A 22,386-nucleotide genomic window follows, 5' to 3' on the forward strand; every position below is an offset into this window, starting at 1 on the left:
CATGAACACACCTACATACAAATTCACCCTTCTCACTGCATCACATCTATATTAAATCAAACTAAATCTGATATGCTCTATCACAGCAGTAGCATCAGAGCTACTCAAAGAGAATAGATTCTAAGATTTGCTTATAATTTTTTTATATGTGCAAGACCTTCCATACACAAAGTCCCTTGATGGTTTTCCAAAACTTACCAAATCATCAAAGATATCCTTCTGGTGCACATGAATGGTGATTAAAGTTTCATATTTTGTGCGCTCCATTCTTGTCAGATTGTGTGTTGTCATGTCAATCAAATCATTTAAAAGTTCCAAGAACTTCTGATTTGTTGCCTGCATTACCTTTACCACAAGCAAGAATGATCATATTAATACATAAAAATTTGAAAACATCCATATTCTGCTTTGTATTTATTAGGCTTGGAGCTCTAAATTTGGATTTGCAGGCCACCTTCCATTCATACATTCTTACCCAACAGAGTACAATAAGGTTATATCTAGATGAACAGGTCACACCATATGATTTTATTCCAAGACTCTTGCTCTTTTTATTATACATTACATTTTCAGCTGACTGCATCCCTGCATATATTCAGAACCATCAGTCAATGATTTTAGGTAGTATATACTAGCTCAAGCTGTATCTATGCTTTAGGGGGAACAGGAACCTGAAGATCTGTCACATCCTTTAACCAGAGGAGCAGGGGGAACATACTAATAATTTTACAACATAATTTTAGATGCTGACGCTAAAATAATAATTTTTATTGTGGTACCAAATCTGTTACAAAGTTCCACAAATACTGACTATACAATACCGACCTACATAAATAGCATCAGCCTCTGCCAGTGACCCTCCTGGTACACAACAAAAAGCACTGAGATTTAAGAAAGAGCAGCTCATTTATACTCCTATTCCAAATGTGTGACAGAACAATCAGCCTAGCTTTCCGTAAATATATGCAGAGCCTAAAACACACAGTTTGCTGAGAAAAAAAAAACACTTAAAACACTGTTAAAACTAACAGAGAATTAAATAACCTATACACCCCTCCAAATATACACATTCAATTCAGCCCCCTCCCCAAGAAAAAAGCTGTTTTCTTGCTAATGCAGAAGAATCTTTGCACCTAGTTGTTCTATGACCTAAAGTGGACTAAAAGCAGGTTTATGCCCTTTTTAAACTTTTGACAATGCAGAAAATGTAGCAGTTCATGGCTTTTTCCATAGTCTAAGCCCTTGCTTTCATGCAGTATCAAAGTACAGCATGGAATCTGCCCTGCATTTACTTTTATGGTAAGATGTTGTTACTCATTCTTTGTACAATCTCACTGTATATTCCTGATTAATGGTGCAACCCTTTAGTTCACATCCTCTCCTTCTTTTTCATAGATTCACTGTTAGGAATAACATCTTGGTTGTTAACAGCATCTTCTCACGTGTTTGAGATTAAACAAACACCTCCTGAAGCAGATTTTATTCTTCCCCTTTTCCTAAAAGAGAGCTGAAGGATGTTACACATTTGGATAGAGTAGACCAATGTCCACAAAGCACAGTTACTTCCCCAAAGTTCAGGAGCTCTTATTTCTTTCCAAATTTGATTTTGTGAAAGTAACAGGATAAGATTCCCCATATTCCTGAACTAAGAATCTGTTCCATCCCGAGATGAGTGCCCTAACAAAACAACAGAGAAAATTATAGAAGGATTAGGAACAATTCTAAAGCGCATGCTGGGGGATAATGAGGAGGTGTGACTCCTTAACACATTTTTTATTATTCTGTTTTCCTCTTAGTTTATTTGTTATTTTAGGTAATTAACTAGTACTTTGTGATTTTTCCTACGTGTTACTTTTAACTTTTCACAATATGTACTGCTACAAACAATGCTTTTAATAAATCCCCAAAGATTCATTAAATACTACCTTTCTGTCTGTTTTGGTACTGTTCAGTGCCTTCTCTGCATCTCTGGTCCAGATAATTTGAATTCCCAGAAGTCCTATTTGTGCAGGAAACATTGCCTGAAAGTCATACATCTTAAATTCTGAATCGTTAATAGCCAATGATGCCTGTCTAATGATGGTGTGGATTGTTTTCCTAATCCCATTCAGCAGCTGACCTAACCAGAATTCCACATTGCCCTGAAACAAACAAGACAGTACTTTTAGAGAATTAGTTTATGAATAATTCACAAGGAGCAAGAGCCCTACGTGACTTTTTTCCCAGTCCTTCGTATTCCCATTTCCGTATTTGTTAGTCTCTAATTTTTAAAAGATTTCTTTCCACTTTCTGCTCCACTGCCCTTCTAGAGATATGTGATGGATTTGGCACTTCACAGCAGTGCTGCTGAGAAAACAGGTAAAGCAATCGTTACAAACTGACACAAATGTCCTGTCCCTTCTAGTCTTTGCTCTTGCTGTTCACATTGGGAGGTTTTCATTCAGCTAGTCAAATAATAGCATGATGCAATACTGTTGGCCTCTAAAACATAAATCTACTTTAAATCAAGTCATGAAAAACTGCAATATATACTTTCATTACCTGAGCTAAAACTGGTTCAATAATATTGACGCGTTCTCCTTCTTGAGATTCAAACAATAAAATCTGGTCGTAGTTTTTTTCATGAAATCCCACTCTGTTAACATTGTCAAACAAACTTAATAAATGTGCCTACAATAGAATCAGAAAAAAAAACTCCATAAACTGATCTGGCATTCTTACTTTGTCTTTAAATGCTGTATTAGAATACTCTGTAAATCTTTCCATAAGTGAAATAAATTCTCTCAAATAAACAACAAAATCCATAGTCTTCACTTAGTAATATCAACCATAAGAACACTATTCCTTTATTCCTTGTACCTGAATAGTGTGGGAATCAGATGCTTGACCAAGGATTTCCAGAAGAGCAGGGTCAGATACAAAAAAAAATCTTGGAAATATTAACCGCTTTTTTTCCAAATAGCCAGTCAGTGATTTCTGACAGATTTCCAACTGTTCCAGCAAATGTGGCAGCAGCTGTGCCAAAGTCTCATCTCCAACACAGCACTGCACAATGTTTGATGTTTCATGGGCTCTCTGCATAATTCTCTGCCATGATTTATCAATGTTCTGAAATCTTCTGGCTTCCTGAAGTACATGATAAATGCATTAGCTTTTCCTCTTGTTTGGCATATTCTAAAAATTATTTAATTCTATCAGATAAGGTAATAGTTTAATATTTCCCTTGCTTTTCAAGCCTTCTTTGGAGGACTAATGTATGAATATTCATAGGCATGCTTATTGTTGACCAGAGTTCAAATTGCAAGAGAAAGAGTACAATGGGACATCTCTGAAAATGTCATACTTCATGTTGGGTACCAAAATTTTCCACATTAAAGGATTCCAACACACATGAGAAAACTCAAAAAGAAGTTTTCTCAGAAATTAGAGCCTTCCTAACAGCAATAAACAATGTCATGTAAGCTGTTAGAAGCAACACTTGATGAACAAAATCAGTATACATAGTCTGTGGCTGCCCTACTTGCACATTACAGTGTTGTAGATAAAGGGACACAACTCAAACTGGAATCTGAAAAATAAATATTTTTATACACTGGGTATATTGACATTAAAAACTCTTTCTTCCCCTACGAAAAATAGAATGCTAATGGAATCATAAATTATCTGAGAGCTAGAAGAGATCTCAAAAGACGATCCAAACTAATTTGTCTGTCACAAGGCAGGACCATACCCAAAATATCTATCTGTCTTGTGTTTAGTAGTGCACAATGATGGAGATTTAGAAGTCTCTCCAGGCAACTTTTGATACTGGTGACTCTATTCTAATATCTAAGTTAAATCAGACACTGGAAACAAGGTTTTTTCCCTTCCTCTTCAGAACAGCCCTTATATTTTAAAAAACTTATCACTTCTTCACTTCAGTTTTTCCTTTTCTTCAAGTCAAATAAGTCTAGTTTGTTGAATTTTTCTTGTGCCGCATCCGTCCTGGATAGTTCCTCATTCTTACCACCCTCTTCTATGCTTTCTCAAATTTGTAAGTGGATTTCTTTGGCCAAAACCAGATACAATACTTTGGTTATTGATGTTTATGCATTCCACTCTTCTGCATTTTGCACACCAGCAATCTAAAACACATTTTCTGGTACGACGATCAGAGACTATGGCAAAAACCTATCAAAATGCATGGCAACTACTCTTTTTCCTCCATCCACAATGCTTCTTGCCCACCCTAAAATTAAATTAGATTTGTTTAACATGTTTTGCTCCTAACAAATTCACATTGACTGAACATTATTCATCTCCTTGTTAATTTCCAGATGCTAACAGTTACTTGTTGCAGTATTCATGCAGAAATTGCAATTAAGCCCACTCCTCATTACTCCTCCACCAAGCTGTTCCTTCTCCTCCTTCATCAAAGACAGTCACTACATTTATTTTTTTCCAGAATATTGGTTCATGTATCTATCATCCTTGGAAGAAGTAACTTTAGAAGCCTTTGTTCATCTGCACAATCTGGTAATGGATTCTCTGATAAGCCCTAACAACATAAATATATCTCATCAACAACAAAAACAACAAAATGTTACCTAAACAACAATTAAGAAAGCTTTTTTTAGCTTACAAAAATTAATTTTAATTTGGGATATTGTAAGCCTTTAATTATAAAATATGTGTCCTGAAATAAATCAATATCTAATAATTTCCCAATAATAATAGCTTTGTTTAGTTATGCCATTTGATCCAGCACGAATGAACTGTGGTCTGTTAGAACTGTATGGAAACCCCTCATTAGGAGACACAACAAAAAGGATCTTTTTTTTTCTGCTATTTCAGTCCTGTTCAAATCATTCCTTAGCTCTTCTGCAGCTGCTACGTTGGAAGGTCATCACTGCCTTTTGAAGAGGTTGCAATGTTTCACGCAGATTAGCACATGTACATCTCCCAAGCCTGGCAGCATGTCTCTGTGGGACTTCATTAAACTGAGTCCTAGCAAGTACAGAATTCATCTACAAAATCTGTCATTCTATTGTTACAGCTTACAGCCTATAAACATGTGCACACAGGAAGAAAGGGATATTTGTACATATGGCAAAAGCAATAAATCAGTTTCGTGCCATTAAGTAGTTCTGAGCCCTGTACTAATTCACTAATATTGCACACTGACAGGAATATTTGAGCTTGAATTATGAACAATTGTGTTCCTGTAGGTTTCACCAAGTTCTAAGCAATTTAACCAGACAGACCCTAGTTTGACAAAGCTTCTCCTGAACTGCCTATGAGCAGCCCACAAATCTTATATGAGTTATATGCACTGGCAAATAAACTCGGTGATGTAGCTAATCTCCTGATACAACATATTGTTATCATGCATCAGTATACCTGAGGTAGTTGTTTTGCAATGTCTCCGCCAACAAACACAGCTTCAAGGTAAATCCAGAGGTTCTGTACAGTAATCCAGTTTTCAATTATCTCTACAGTATTGGTCAGCTTGTGAACCCATTGTTGTATAGTGGACTTAAATGGTGCATTATACCTGCATGAACATGAGTTAAAGGGAAGAAGAACCTAAGATGATAATTGTTTATTCAGGGGGTTGATTAGATTTATACAGCATGTACATTTATTAGGTTTTGTACCGGTTGCTCATCAGTGAGCCCAGCATCATGAGGCTGTCTTCCACCAAAGCTATTTTCTCTGATATATCTGATCCTTTCAGAAGAAGTTCTCCTCGAGTTTTGAACTGGCCAAAACTGAAAGCATGAGTACTCCATTCACTGATGACATGCTGCAGTTTTGCTTCAATATCTTTTTCTTTGACAGCACTGATGCAGATATCCTGTGTAAAATTAAAATAGTAAATTACATTCATCTAAGGCTATTATAAAGTACACTTATAAAGACTATTAAAATGTATTGGCTTGATCCAGATCTCAGTGTAAGTTCAGGCTAATGAAAATATGCATTGAAACACCTCAAAGTTATGATATTTCAAACAAGATTATATTCTAGTAGTGCTTGTAACAGGTACATTTAATGGGCTATATTCCATCTTCACTACTACAAGCATCTTACACACACAAAATTCACTGAGTCAGTGAATCTGCAGGAAGAATTTGCCTCTCTATATGTATTAATACTTGAAATCAAATAAACTGACAGAGGGGTTTTAAAGAAAATAAACACTGCCAATCAAAACCAATTAATATTCCAAGAATTGAGTGTAGACTGACAATGTGCCTGTCTGCTACTTCTTGAAGACAGTGAGGACATGACTGTCATAAAGCTGGTTATTGCATCAGAGAGAAAAGGATCAAACACTCAGACTGGGTCCCAAATTCTGGTTCAGTAGTACATTGGATTCTATCACAGGTTTAAAGAGTTTCTTGAAGTGTAAGGCTGGAACTCTAAACCTTTCACAAGGCTTAAATTCTTGTCCGGGAATTGGGTACAGCAGAGATTTCATTTCATGGTTTTGCCTTAAAATGCTCATTTGTGAAACAAGACAAAACAGGTCACTACTCTAGAAATAATACAGATTTAACTAAATGACCACAGAACTGAAGTTACAAACTGTTGGGGTTTTACTTCTTTAGTTTTAGCTCTGCTTTGTTCTTGTAAAAGGTAACAAGCATGAAGCTAAGGCACTTGCTAGATAACTTCTGTCCCCAAAACAGAGGAGACAATGACTTTGTAGCTTATGCACCCTTCATATGACTTCTCATCTATCTGTGCTCTCGTGAAGGGTCACTTTTGAAATAGAAAATAACTTCATTCTTCTTTAATCCCATATCCCCTTCTACTATGTTCCAAGGACTTTTAGCACTTAACAGGATCAGTCTTACATCAACTATTTTTTCACTCTGGTTAGACATTTAAAACGAGGAAAAAATATGTAATTAGGCAGACCCTAAGTCAGAAGCATGACAGAATCACATTACTCTTAAAACAACAGAAGTCCTCCTAGGGAAGGATTAGTGTAATGCCATCTACGTATTTAAATCTTCTCCAGAATAAAAGGGAAATAAACTAACCATCAGCCAATATCAACTACCAAACTCCACCTTTTCAAAGGAATTCTTCAACTAAACCAAGCTTTTTAATGCTAAAAAAGGTTTTTTTTAACATTTGTAAAAAAACATTAAAAATGGGGTTTTTAAATGTTTTCTGACTAGAAACAGGATTTCAAAAGCACCAGATCACAAGTTAATAATTACCAAAAAGAAAAGCAAACAAACAAACAAACAAAAACCCAAACAAACAAACAAAAACCCCCAATCAACCAAAACAAAAGAGAAAAGTACACATACCTCAATATCTTCTTTATGTTTTAATAAAGGGGCATCCATTACATTTTTTAAAGTAAAATTTTCAGAGTCAACATCAAAGTGATGCCCAGTTACTTGTGCAATTTTTTCCCAGTGTCTTGACAACATTGCCTAGAAAAGTCCATAGAGATAGGGTTTTAAAAAATTTTATTAATTTTAGGTCTAGAATGATCACGTACTTTTGCATTGCATCTGTTAAACAAATACAAGAGTCTTGATTTCCATTCCACTGAAAGCATTAGTAGTTATTCTAATCACATTACAAAGCCTTTTGTTTTATTTATCTGTAACTAGGCCTAACTAGATTTTTTGTTATAAATACAGCTGCTTTTATCTATAAAAAAGAATTTTGGAAAGCATCTTGAAGTCATATAACATAGTTTCTCAAGTGACTCTTATCTCCAAATTATTATGCTGAGCATACCTTGTTTTTCATCATTTCAAGCAAAGGACAGCTCTCAGTAAAGTCATCAATATTTTTTTTTAGGTCTTGAAAAGCTTGCCATTCCTTCAATGCTTTTGGTAACTTTCGGATTCTTTAAAAAGCACAAAAAGAAAGAAGAAATATTTTATTCTTAATAATCCCCACCCACCACTTAATAGTACAATACATCATCATTTTTCAATGAGCTGACCAGTAAACTGCAAATAACAATCCAGTTGCAAGCCAGTAATATTATATGTCGCTGGTCACTTGTGATAGCAGGCAGGAAACACTGCTAAAGACAGCATAAATTACACTAGAATGGTTTGGTTTTCATTTCAGTTTGAATTAAATGAAGTTACTCTCATGTGCAAACCCGTACTTGAAATTAAGTTTGTGCAGTGTCATTGTCTTAGTAAAATTTGAAAATGTACCTGATCTTACAAAGAGGCAAAAGGATGAAACAACATATATTTTTCCCACCAAAATAAAGTACATCCTAAACTAAAACCAATCTGCTTGAAAAGAGAAAAATACTTCTGTTTCAACCAAACAAGTCTTAATTCATACCTGGTTTGTATGAAAGACATTCAAAGGAAAATTTTCCTTTATGCGCAATTTAAGATGACAACAAATTTAAAATTAACAATCTCTTGTACTGTGAATTGTCACAGCTCCTCTCACTTCTAAACCAGTCATGTCAATTTTCATCTGCCAAAGCTATGGACCAAATACTGACAGCAGTTCTCTTACAGCTCAATTCCAGAAACTAAAAGCTGCATAAAGCTTGCCCATAATGACAAATTCCTTAAAAAAAGTTCTCTATTTTTCACAGTTCAAAATCAGACAGATCTGTCACACAATGCTGGAACATGTGCAAATTCTTCACTGCTTGCTGGTAAGAGGCAGATGAACATATGCATACTGTCATGGCATTACAATAACTGCTATAGTCTTTCATCTTGAATCCAACAGTAGATAGCTTTACATATGCTGCAGAAAAGCCCCGCAGAATGGAAAATTCCTACTCTGCCTTGTATCAAGAAGGCTTTAAGAGGCAGTTCCTGGCTACTTCTATCCTGAGGCTTAACAAGTAACATCTAATAAACTTATTTGGGGATGGCTATTAGAAATGAGATCTCTTAGCTTGGTAATGGATATGGTAATTTTTCAAAAAATTCAAATATTTTTTTCCTTTGTCTTAGTCTCAATAATATCTTCTAAAAGAAAGTTCCATGAGCTTCACATTATGTTAACAAACTACTGCATTGATCAGCTTTACATTTCTGTCCTAAATTTACTGGACATTCTCTTTACAGTGTATTACAGGAAAATATAAGGGGAAACTTCTCTCCAGCCGTTATTATAAACTTCTATAACGCCCTTTAAATATTTCTCCTTCTTATCTCTTTCCAATTGGATTCATTTTTATCTACAGTTATTTTTTTTTACTTTTCTTTTCATGATTATGTTTTCTATTATATTAATATTTTTAAAAGGTAGTAAAACAAAATTAAATTAAAGAGCTATGCATTTCTTTACAATTCTAGACAATTAGTCTAAAGCAGTAATTGCATTCCCAGCATTCCTGCTTCTTTCATAACACAGCATACCATCTTAGCTATTTCTGTGAGTATCCCCTGTATGCAGTTTCAATTTCTCTGTCTTTAAAGAGAATAGCTCAATGCAATAACACTAGCAAACTGCCAAAAGAAAGATAGTACTGGGTTGGACTTTTATTACAGAAAAAAGCATTTACTGCCTATTGATAGTCACACTGTTCCAATATAGCTCGACACTTGAGAGGAAAAACAAGAATGTCACACATGTAGTTCAAACAGAAACACATAAATGAAAACTATTGCTGTACAATGGCTTCCTTCAGGGTATTGGAGAATGAGGCATGAAAAGTCCTACAGCCTCTAAAATATAATTAAGTACAGAAATAAATTACGATGCAGATTCCAGAATTCTACTGAAATTAGATGAAGGCTTACATTGTCCAAATGCAGAAGTATATATTTTTCACATACATTCATTTTAACAATTCTTGTTTTTAAAAAAGAGGTTGGGTTGTTTTGAGATTTTTTCAAATTAATGACTAAAAGACAGTTCAGTCAGATTTTTGTGGGAAACATTGCTTCAAATTTCCTAAATAACCCCTCAGAATTTAGCATGGTTATCTACCCTACTTGAAATACCAATTACAATTTAAATAAATGTGAAGAGGTAAACAGTAGGTTCAAAATTCCATCTAATATCATGGACTAACAATTTATTAGCTGTAAACTAAATCACTGAGAAGCTACTGCATAAGATCAAATCTGAAAGTTATCCATACTTACAATCACCTTGACACAGGGGTGTGCACCTTGTTTATTAAATAAGCTACAACCCACCAAGTTAATATATCCCAACAAGCCTCAAGTGACTCACAAACCACCTACATATTACACCACAGTGCAGCTGTGCCCAACACTGAGCATGAGATGGACCAACATTCTTCGGCCCCTTGGGGCAATTTTCACAAACTAACTGAAAAACAGAGCTAGAAATAAAAATTGTGCATACTTCAAAAAAAAACAACTTACTTGCTCTGAAAATCCAGAAGTTCATTGTTAATTTTTTCAATATTGAAATCATTCCAAAGCATTTCATTGTATCTGTCGATGCTAGAAGTAACTGTATCATAAAGACTGTAAAGTTTCTGAAGTAATGAAAGTTCACGTTTAATTTTGTGAAGTCCAGGATACTCTGTTTCAAATTTTAAAATTGGAAAATCCTGTGTGTTATTCAACTATTTATGTCAAATGTATTTATGAACATAAGAATTAATGCATTTCTAATAATGTTATTTAATAAATGAACAAAATCAGGCTTGCAGTTTTCTAGATAGTGTCTAGGAAGACAAACTTTTCCACTTTCATTGTGTAAGAACAGCAGATTTTGATGCACAGCAATTGTTTAGATTGCTGATTGTTTCAATCAATATTCTTCTGTAGAAGTAGATGTAATCTTATAATTGAGGGAGACAATGTTGAAAAAGTGGATGAAATGGCAATGAAACACAATACAATTTTAGACAAGAACTAAAATATCCCCTAAGTCAATTTACACTATTTACTTAAGAGGCAGAGCTTGGGGATGATGGGTGTGCTTTCAAATGAAATATACAGAATATATTAGGCAATAAAAGTATTTAAAATGGACATCCATAACAAAAATGTTTTATTTACTTTCTCTCATATCTTTTGGAATTCCTAGTAAAATATATTTGGATTACTGCATATGTCCTCAGATAGGAAAATATACTCAATTTAGTATGCACAAGTTAAAGCACCTATCAGACATTCTGCTGTAGTTCACACCACAGTCTTCCAAAGGAACTGTGTCTGACTAGGAGACATAAGGACATTACAGATCAGTTGCACAGCCCAAGGGAATTCATTATGCAACTGGAGCAGGGACAATTTGAGTACTTTGGCAACATCTTTCCCAAATTTGTACAAGGCAGAATACTGGCAGGAGATGTGCTTAGCTCTGAACACAAAAAGCAAGAGAGCTAAGCATATGGACCCTGAGACACACAGAGCAATGAACTGTTTTTTCACCTGATGCTTATGTGTGTGCACACCAAGAGCCACTTTCACCCAGATGCTTTTCATAGGGAAGAATATAATAATTTACTGCAAGGAATTTTTCTGCAAGGAAATTTTCTGCGATTTTTCTAATTTCTATGCGTTAGCAGGAATCACAAGAAAAACTTAAAAGCCTAAAAACATGTATCCTTATCCCCTGAGAAACTACCTGTGATGGGAAGACCAAATAATTCTTCCCCACCAGAAAGAGAGAGATACTTCCTCCACAGTTCATCAAATTTGGCTTGAAAGATCTGTAATCTGTCACTTGCTTCACGGGGAGGAATACTATCCTCACTGGGGCCTCTGTAAAAACCAAAAGAAATTCAGTGAAATTGTCATACATGTTTCACAAAGAAGCACAACAGAACCCAAACCATACTTACTGAACATTATGTAATATTTTTTTTAACATTTTTTTGGTAAATTTTCACAAGACACTAAAAGAGAAAATGCAGCACATATTCAGTGTACCAAGATTACATATTCAATTTTCCCTGAAAGAAAGCCCAATTTCTTTTCTAATAAAAAAATTCATCTGTTATCATACATCTTACAAACAGCTAAAGATCTGTTTTATCTTTGTTGTTCCCTGTTTCTTCTATAAAACAAATTTTAATAATTATTTTCATTTATATTTTAAAAAGAGAAAGATATCAGATATATAAATCAAGAGAGAAAACTGTGTAGTTGGCACTAGAACCATAATTAAGTAGTCAGAAAAATATGAGAGAAAAATACCATTTTGCCTAATAAGCACATCTCAGCAGTAGGACAGGGTGCAATTCCCAGATCTCACACCTGGGACCACTTCTTGGCCATATCATAATATTTTGGGATGAGAACTGTGTCATCTTCTATTATGCCATGGTTATTTCTAGAAAGAAATTCAGGCAGATGGGCAGAAAGCAGAGCAGGCTGGCTGCTTGGCAAGGGAAATGGGACCAGGAGATGAAAGCAGAAACAGTCAGCAAAGGCAGCCAAGGCATGATCCCACAGAACCTGAGCAGGAAGAGCAAGGCCCTCAGGGTGGTAATCAGGCTCAAATGATGATCCAGATCTTCAGACAAGCCCACAATAATTACACAGGACCAAGGTCAAGTAGGGTAGGTGAGTCAGTGAATCAGTGTCTGGGCCAGGTCCAGGGAAGGTAACCAGGATGAGACTCAGTCCTGGGAGAACCAGACAGCTCCCAGGTCAGCCCCTACAGTGAGTCTGTGCCTTGGGACCCGTGTTCAGCTCAGCAGGGTCTACAGATAGGCACAGGCACAGCTGTGGCAGAGCAGGGACCAAAAGTGAAGCTTCAATTTAAAAATACATCCCACGGGATGGGGTGTTGGCCTTGCTGAGGTTTCCCAGCAGGGCTGTGTGGGAGTCCTCTGTCAGCAAAGGAGGATGGAAGCCCTCAAAGGAGAGGTATTGTCCTAGAGCCAAAACGGAACATAGCAAGCCAAACCCTGTCTTTCTTTCCTTGTTGCTACTGTAGGAGTGTCCAATGAACCACAAATATCCCACACTTTACATCTTCAAAAGTGATAAAGTTTAAAAGTGGGACTGAATAAGATAATGAATTTAGATATATCTAGAACTGGTATCTCCAGTCACATCCAAGACACTGCCTTAATACTTACTGTTAAATATCTCCCAAAGCACTTTGTTGAGTTAAGACAAAAAAAAAAAAACCTTAACATTTTGATCTGGATTGAAAATCTGATTTCTTTTTTCCCCAACCCATTATCTCTTACGGAATATCACTGACTCCAGCACTGAAGATACTACAATGAATCTTTGACAATAAGACTGTACACCCACTTATTATTAATCTGAAATTAGGCCTTTTTTCAGGTGCAATATGTAGAGTGATGCTGTCCTGTGTTCATTTTCTGAAGCCCTTTAGATACATTATTTTCAAACAATCATTAATGAAGTATAATTTCATTGCAACACAGGCCACCCACTTTTCATCATATTCTTTATAAAATCCTGCAGCATCAATTTGGAATTTTTGAACACTTCTCAGTAAATCTGTTTTCATGTTCGGCTGTACCTTCAGCAGCAAATCCTCAACCTGTCGTGCCTATATGCAGACAAAGAGAAAAAAAACAGGCACAAAATAACAAATGCAGGAAACACAAAAATTAATTAGGTAAATAGATTTGTTCTATCATTGCAACATTAAGAGAGCTGATAATGATTTGAGAAATAATACAACTACAATACCTGTGTGTTTAGGTTCTTCCAGGCATAGGCCAATCCATCACCTCTTTCTGTATTTTCGTCTTGAAAGAGCAGATTGTATTTGTGAAGCACAGAATAAGATTCTTCTATATGTCCAACTGTCATGTCAATTTTAATCTCATTCTCTCGGATCTCCTTCAGTGCTTCCATTGCTTCCCGTACATCACCGAGGTCATGGATAGGTCTGCTCAGCCTCTTGCTAACATTTTCAATGAATGAATAAACTTCACCCACGTCTGTGGCAGACTTTTTATTTAAAGCTAATCCAAATGCTCTTTGTCTTGAGCGGCATTCCTGAATTAAGGCTATTTTCAATGACTCTGTTGCAACTTCCACTGATTGCAGTGCACAATGATTGGGCAGTTCTCTGGTTTGCATTTCTAATTGCTAAGAAAAATACAAGTGTTCAGCATTTAATTTCACTAAAATTTACCTAAACAGCTCATTTTTATTAAAGACAAAATACTTACAGCAAAGTATCTGATTTGAGATTGGAATTCAGCCATTGTTGGTTTAGTATCTACAAATTCCTTCACTTTTTCTTCTGGATCCTACTTAAAAGAAGTTTATTTTAATTACTATTTAGCATTGGTATTATAATAATCTACAGCACGCCCAGCTGCCTGATGTATTGTTCAAACACAAAATGTTCCCTCTCTAAATGAACTTAAGATATAAGCATTAATTTGTATAAGCACAAATTATTTTACTTGAACTGCCTTTCCTAACCCTTATTTTTTGTATAATACTCTTTAAAGAACTTGAAATCTATAACTCAAAAACTGACACAGGCCAGGATATTCCTTGTCCATCCAAATGTTACTACGAAATTTACCACATAACTGCTAAAATTTTGAGGGAAATATTTTCTTCCTAGTCTTTTTTCTGTCTGTAACCCCACAAAAGTATTTCACATCCTCTAATAGGTTTTAAATGTGAGGAATTGCACTTGGTCATCATCACTCTTCCTGAAACAGCATCTTTAAACTGCAGTTGCTAGGTACAGATGGCCTCCTGGCTATTTGAAGAAAACAGTTTGGCAGGGAAGGATGGATGTGCAGTGAGAGAGGGCATTTAGCTTGTTGAAGATTGTTTATAGGCAATAGAGCATTGAGCATACTTCCTTTTCATAAGGTAGGCCAGTCTCTGCAGAGGTGAGAAATCAGTGTCACCAGCTCAACAAATGTGCAAGATTCTCAGTTCAATTAGAAACAGATGATCTTCACCTGTCTCAGCGACATTCCCCTGCAGTCTGCACTGTGAGATCCCTGAGAATCTGTTTGCACCCCTCTGGCCAATAATGAGTTACCAGTGAGTTCCCAATGGTCCAACAGGGATTATAAAGGTGGGGGGAACAGCACTGACTCCTGAGGAATTTTAAGTTTAAGGAGCAGGTTAATTGACTATTTTAGAAGATTTTAGTAAAAAAGAAACATCATTCTACTGCATCATCCAATCTGATTGTGTCTTTCTGGGTGAAATGACATGCTGCCAACATGTGCTTAGCTCAGCCAAACTGAGCATAAAGTTTTGGAACCTCAGAAGCCATGAAGAGCTGAAAATGCCTTCTCTCAGCCCAGACAGATGAATCAGCTGTGGGAATAAGGTCACTTAAGGGTTGATTTAGGAAGAGAAAGTTAAAAAATAGTGAGATATTTCAAAGATAAAATTACTCCTGTTTTGATTGCTTGTTTCTTGGCCTGACTAAAGCACTTTTGATAGGTAAGAGCAGTAGTTGTCCATTCACAGAGCTGAATTCCACTACTCAGAATGTATACAAAGTTTTATTTCATGATGAATCTCCTGACCAAACCCTCCTCAGGGCTTTACCATTTATGTGACTCCACCCACTTCCTCATGAAGATAACTCCATCAGCCCAGATTCACCTCGGCTTTCAAATCCTCATTGCTGAAAGATTTCCTAGATATAGGTCATCTCTTTTTTTGTGAAGAAATAGAAAAGTATCTTTCAGCAGTGGTTGTTTGAGAATAACTAGTCAGTTTAATATTCAAGAATAGCTTTGCTGTGTCCAATTTCTAAGAGATTCTGCTCAACTTTTCTTTTTCACAGCACATGCAGACAAAATACTGTGAGAAAGATGTATAAGCATATGACAGCACAAGCTTGTTTATGCTCCAAAATTCTTTTGTATTCTTATGCTTTCTTTCTTAGATGCTTTAATCAGTGAAGATTTGCAAGTTCTGGTCAACACAAGAGCAGACAGGGGAATTATGGGTGTATGGATTCTACCATGAAACCAATGCTTCCCACTGAGCACAGAGTCCTTATACAACAAATAACTTTTTATTTAATGCATTTAGATTTTACAACACAGCAACATATTATATTAAGCATGCAATTAACCTTGTTCCAGATGTCTGAAAATTCAGAAAAGGTCTTCAGAAGAACCAGTGCTTCAGTTTTAAGAGACAAAATAATTGTATTTAGTTGGATCACCACTTTGTTTACATCCTTATGTTCGATGATCTGCTTGTCTAAAGGTTTCAGTGCCACCACCCTGGTGAGTTTGCTCTCATCACCTAACTCTAAAGCAGCAGCTTGTTCAACCTGGTATAAATTAAACAAGAAAAAAATGTCCACAGTTTGTTTGGGATTTGTTTTTTATTTTTAAATTACAGAATGTGCAATGAGCCTCAGATAGTACTTCTAATTACTTCTAAGAACAGGCAGAAAGTGCAGAGAAACGTCCACAGGGAGACTCCCTATTCTCAGCTTGCATTTTTACAGAGCTATAGTTCTAGCATTAAAGCTGATTTTATAAAAAATTGTCATGCAGAGCTCTGTATATATCATCTCTGAATTACATTAGTCAAATGTGCATCATATACCAGTACAACTGTTTTTTCTTCTCCTCCTGCTAAGCTCTTTCTGCCTTCTTTAGTATAAAATTACAATCTATACCCGTTCTTGGCCATAGAAAGTCCTGGAGGCAGTGGGAGGGTTGGCTGCTTGGAAACAAGCTAACATTCTGCTTAAGAAAACAGAGTTCAGTCCACTCTCTTCCAGTTCTTTTATTATTTTTATTATTATTATTTTTATTACTATTTTAATTAATTACTATTTATTTGCATATGTGCAATGTGGGTTTGTTCACTGAAAAGAGCTGATCTCTTTTTCATTTCATATCAACAAAAGAAAACATTTTTACAAAGACACTTTTCAGCACAGATCAACATACATCTATATTTTGTTCCCAGATGAGACAATTAAGGCCACATGATTACCAGTACTTTGCATTCTTGTCCTTCAAAAAAGTTGTTTCAATCTAAACCTCAGACCTTCCCAAGGTTTTAGTGCTAATTTTGATGCCAGGTAAATATTTGTACTGTATTAACTGTAGTATTATAGGTGCCTTATGAAGGCTTGCAGTCTAACTTAAGATTTTTTGCCTGGGAAGAGTGATAATAATTTATATTCAGCTGGTAGTATTTATAGATAATGTTGGTTCTACACTGTCATCATCACACTCAAACAGTATATTTAAAAGATTTTTAAAGCAACTTTTGATTTTAATATTAGAAACTACCAAATATAAGTTTTATGGACTATTACTCTACTGTTTTATTTCTTGGCACAGAGATTAAAAACAAGGCTTTCACTTAACATGAAGATCCACCAGGTAACAAGTCAAAGTATTGGTACAGAATATAATCTTAAGAAATATTAACCAAAATATCATTTTTCTTAAATAATCAAAATAAAATACTCACCTGCTGCTGCTTATGATGTAAGTAAGCAAATTTCCACAGGGGAATATTTTTGGCTACTGATAGTATGATATTTACTGCTTTGTTTACAGCACTCTGAAAAAAGAGAAACATGCACCTTAAGCTCACAGAAACATTATGTGTGTGGAGGATGATCATCCAGACAATACCAAGATGAAAAATTATACCTCTGTGTTTAAAGGAAATACTCAAAAAAGCATGACATAGGACATCACCCAAAAACACATATTGTAAGGGGAAAGAGTACTCCATAAAGTTTTATCACAGTCCTTCCAAGTTCATGGGGTTTTCAAACAAGAACATAAGAGACCTTTACGAACAGTAATCATGAATCACTGGGGATAAGTGATTCAGTCCTTTGTTACAGTAGTGTTTCCCTTTAAACTGTTATAAACATTGTTATGTGTTATTAAGAATTGTTTTCATGTTCACAGCAGAATGCTTGAATAATTTGATTGAAATCTATACAGGCAGCTACAGAAATTATCAGATGACTTCTTCTATGTATGGTATTTTAAAGTCACAGTTTGTGGCCTGATTTCTTACTGACAACACCATGAAGGCTGCACATGAAACTTCAGAAATAATTCAGCTTCTCATTTTGACAGTCACTATGCTAAATGAAGTCCAGAAATCAACACTACAAACAACTAATACTCTGTGGATAATTTCAGACATCACAGGATATTTCAAATATATGTGTAAGAATTTTGCTGAATTAATATAAGTTTAAATGAGTGTTAATTTTTCTTCACAGTGTAGGGATTTAGGATGGTAATATTTTTCTTTACATTTCACTACTGCAGAATGCTGATTTATGAATGACACTTTAAACTGATTTTATATTCTTAAAGAGTTTAAAGAGACTAGAAAGTCAATCAGGCTGTATTGATGGCATTCATTTTTACTTTTTTCACTCATTTTGAAATGTTTGCCTCTAAGTACAGGTTTGTGAATTACTGAGTTACTGAGCTTTGAGAAAAATGGTTCCTTCTAACAGCCTGTATAACAAACCTGATCCACAGTTTCATGCCCTGAGCACCCAGTGTCATCATGAACTCAAGTGACTTTTTACCTTTTCTTCCCCTTCCTTTTAGTTCTCATATCAGATTAAACTTGCATATATTGCTTTAAAGCAATGAATTTATAAACATTTTATCATAAATGACTGAGATGTGCAATTATTTTGTTACCTGAATATCTTCAAGACTTGGTCTCAAGACAATATTTGGAATAGCCAGTTGAATTTCAGTTCTGAACAAAGGAATCCTGTGTGCCTCTACAAACTTGGTTATCTGATATCGGGAGTCAATAACATGCAGTCGATGTCTTAATGTCTCTAAAGAAATCTTAGTGCCTAAATAAATGTAATATTTAAGTTAGATTTTTTTTTTACCACCACAATAAGCTTGGGGGAGGGGGAAATTGTGAAGTTTTATTTAAAAAATCAAACATATCTGAAAAAACCCAGACTCACATCTGATCAAAGAGTCAGTATTCTTCTGACAAAGCTGTCCCATCAGGTTATAGTAGCTACAGGACAGACATTCTTGGCAGCGTGTTTTCTGTTTCACGTCAAGATGTGTACAGGCAAAGGAATCCTGAACAGTGAAAGGGAAATTCTTGGTAAATTATCAGATTATCCAGCATATAATATCTAGTATCTGACTAGGTTGTAAAAGGCTACTTTTTTTACATTTGGTAGAGGTCTTACCTCCAGAGTTTTTCCAGCATATGCTTTCAGACTGTGCTTAAGAACATCTATAAGTTCATACGCAGAGCATTCCACTTGTTGGCTCCACCTACAAAAACAACTTTACAGTCACCCAGGGGGAATCAAACATAAGGAATACCCTTTGTTATTTCCCAGGCACACATCCCCTGTCTCACTGCATTTATGTGCAAGGAAATGCCCTTTTGATGCTTTTCAGTTTGTTCATAATCCTTCGGCATGCAGAGATTTTAAAACATGCTGACTAACCCATTTGTCAGATCCCATCACATCTGATTCAAGTGGACTTCATAATAATTTTTAAAAAGTTTTTTTTTCCAGCTATAGCTAATAAAACAGGTTTATAGTGATGAGGCAGTAAGATAATCTGTGAAATCAGAATGAGTAAAATAAAAGCAAAAGAAGTATTAAGAAACAAGCAATTAACATGTGGATAAGAGTTCAAGTCCTATACATTTTCAATTTTCTTGCTACTTACTAGAATGCTATAAGAAAAAAATGTAAGAAATGCTAAATAAATGCTAAATGCCAAATGCTGTGCTATTTCACAACTCCTGTGTTCAGGATACTTTGGAGCTCCTTCCCTGTATGGTAAGACTATCACTTTTATCTAGACAAGAATGTTACTGTTACAGTAACATTTTCACAGTAAAGGCTCTATGCATACAAAAATAACAAGTAATAAAATGGCCTTCAAGTCTGTGCAATTAAGAAACCTACTGAGACAGTTTGGAAGCAGTAGAGATAGCAAGTTTTTCTGTTTGTTCCAAGAAAGAAGTCACATCTACAGGTTCATCGTCTGGCAAAACTATCAGAGCAGTGTTTGACATGTCCTTCAGAATTGTTTCAATTCTGCATTCCAGGGTATCAGACGCTGCTTTGACTACATAGTCCAACTCCCTCAGGGAACTGTAAACGTTCTGAATAACTAAACAAGGATAACAAAATGAAAACAAATCAATGCAAAACACAGACCTCTTAAGTCTCATCTCCCCTTCCTCCCACCCACCTCTGCCTCTCCCCAGCTTTTATAATAAAATTAAGATTTAATGGCAATGAAATATGAAATGAAGGCCTGAAACATGATGGAGTTGCTGTCCATCTTTCAACCTTTAGCTGAAACTATTTCATAATAAACAGAACAATATTTTTCAGAATATCTCTTCTCTTGGTTAATAACATTGTAATAAAAAAAGATCAACAAAATAGAATGAAAACAGAAAGAATACAAGTGCCCAAAAATTATTTTGGTCCTCCTACACACATACACAGCAAAATGCAGTACTTTACCATTGTAATTAGCTTATAAATTAGATGGCTAAAATTTCCCCAGCCAAGACTACAGCCTTGTTCAACCATTAAATTTCTTCTTTCATATTATGACCTAATTTGCTTTGGAAACAGATAAACATTGCTTTAACAAATGTGTTTATTAACTAAAGGCAAAATCAACTGTTTCTGTTGTTTCTGAATAGACTGAAAAAATACTTCCCCTTTCATACTTCCACTGAAAAATAGAAAGAAATACAGCACCTGATGTCTTTTGTAAGTATTATTACCATAAAGTTTTTATATATATATATATATGTATGTATTGAAATATGAATATTTCTGCTGTTTGTAGAAATAAATCACTATGATATCTAAGCCACAGCAGCATGACAAGGCCATCCAAGTGCTGATATTTTAAGTGGGAAATGTCATTTATTGCTACTAGGAGGTTAATAATCAAACTTGTATTTTTATTGTCTAAAACAGAAAAGCAATCCAACAGATTCCTTAGATTTTTTTTTTTTAATATACAAATTTGGTACCCCTAAATCTATTTTTCTGCCGTGTCTCCTGAGATTTAGTCTAGAAGGCAACTATGGGCCCCCATATTTCTAGATGGAGTTCCCTTAGATGGAAAAAAGACACATAAGATGTTAGGCTTGAGTTCAGCACATTGCTGGCAGGTAAGAAATACTTTGTGCACACCAAACCAGTGGTTAATTTGTAGGTGTCCAAAAACCCTTCTGGGCATGTCAGAGGTTGCCCATCTTCATCAAATGGCAACGTCTGACATGGTTTTTGATTGTCATGGTGCATACACTCAAGAAAAGAATTCCCTTCTCGGTGTAACTGCATTTCAGCTATAGCAGCAGGAAACAGCCCAGATGCCTGCATTACATCTAAATTGTTGAAAAGGGACATTTTCCACCAGAACCAATGGTGATACAAAGGACCATTACAACCTGAATTATACCTATTCAGATACTAAACACAGTGCAGAGAGTATTTAAATGAATAAATAAATACTATTGTAAAGACTTTCCTTATCATATGTTACTAAAAATTGCAAATTAAACACAAAAATTCATTTTACAGCTATAAAACAAATATAAAAAGCCACTTGCCATTTGGTTCTTGTGCTCTGGTCAGGCAAAGGTCAAGTAAAGCTGAAAGGTGACCAGCCCTGCCTTAAGCACTGGTCAGAGCCCTGTGCACCAATGCCACATGGCAGAGTCATAAATAAACAGCTGCATGAACCTGTGCCACATTTCACTTTCAGATTTGGACTGTACCTGTTCCTGTTTATATCGATACTTTTCCTTTTGAAGAAGAAAAGGGAAAGCCTAACACCAATCAGCATCAATTGAAAAATTAATTCACAACCATGAATTATTGTTTTCTCATGAAACTGCAACATGAAAATCTTGGTGATGGTTTTATATATGTCCCTTTCAATGACAATTTACAACAGTTAGTCAATTTTGGGCTGTATTTGATAGGGTTAAGGTTGTGTCTTACTGGTTGTGTGAAAAAAACTCAATGCCTAATAAAAAACGTTTTCTTGGAAAAAAATAGAATTTGGGCAGAAATCTCCAACCTTGATTTCAGACATGTCACTTTTAGGACATTCAGCATAAGTTATAAAGTCTTTTCTTTTATAGAAAAGATATTATTAAAACACCCAGAGCCGTTCTCTTCACATTCTTATAGCAGTTGGGCTAAAATTATCCGCATGAAGTGAAGAGGTCAGTCCACAAGCATATTTTTTCACGGAGAAGCACAAATAAATGCAGATACCTAATAGTATGAATGGCTCACCACTTCTTCTCCTATTACCTACATTTATTGATGTTTAAAGAAGTCCATGACAGCTGCATCAGGCCCGGGGTAAGGGCTTCCTCAATTTGTCCTATCAGTGGCTTCATCAGTGGTTTCAGCACAACAGGGATCCTATCCAAGTGTTCCTTGTAACTGATCAACAAGTTCTGGAGCCTGGAAGGCATGATC

The 22,386-nt window shown here is 35.4% G+C and overlaps 1 protein-coding gene across 1 annotated transcript in view; it reads right to left on the reverse strand.

The window, feature by feature from the left end:
- Positions 1–22,386, reverse strand: part of LOC310906945 (dynein axonemal heavy chain 5-like) — a gene marked incomplete at both ends in the record, with an annotated part of 154,876 nt that overhangs the window by 111,668 nt on the left and 20,822 nt on the right. The window contains 20 exons of the mRNA XM_083856673.1: positions 199–345; positions 1,926–2,141; positions 2,542–2,670; positions 2,860–3,126; positions 5,380–5,533; positions 5,637–5,836; positions 7,308–7,436; positions 7,750–7,861; positions 10,341–10,503; positions 11,557–11,693; positions 13,346–13,464; positions 13,608–14,012; positions 14,096–14,176; positions 15,991–16,194; positions 17,358–17,450; positions 18,569–18,732; positions 18,853–18,976; positions 19,090–19,177; positions 19,828–20,035; positions 22,220–22,371. Coding sequence (XP_083712799.1) covers positions 199–345; positions 1,926–2,141; positions 2,542–2,670; positions 2,860–3,126; positions 5,380–5,533; positions 5,637–5,836; positions 7,308–7,436; positions 7,750–7,861; positions 10,341–10,503; positions 11,557–11,693; positions 13,346–13,464; positions 13,608–14,012; positions 14,096–14,176; positions 15,991–16,194; positions 17,358–17,450; positions 18,569–18,732; positions 18,853–18,976; positions 19,090–19,177; positions 19,828–20,035; positions 22,220–22,371 — 3,292 coding nt within the window. The remainder of the gene's footprint in view (positions 1–198; positions 346–1,925; positions 2,142–2,541; positions 2,671–2,859; positions 3,127–5,379; positions 5,534–5,636; positions 5,837–7,307; positions 7,437–7,749; positions 7,862–10,340; positions 10,504–11,556; positions 11,694–13,345; positions 13,465–13,607; positions 14,013–14,095; positions 14,177–15,990; positions 16,195–17,357; positions 17,451–18,568; positions 18,733–18,852; positions 18,977–19,089; positions 19,178–19,827; positions 20,036–22,219; positions 22,372–22,386) is intronic.

The sequence above is a fragment of the Zosterops lateralis genome (genome assembly GCF_965231275.1).
Source record: "Zosterops lateralis genome assembly, chromosome: 1".
In the NCBI taxonomy this organism is placed as follows: domain Eukaryota; kingdom Metazoa; phylum Chordata; class Aves; order Passeriformes; family Zosteropidae; genus Zosterops; species Zosterops lateralis.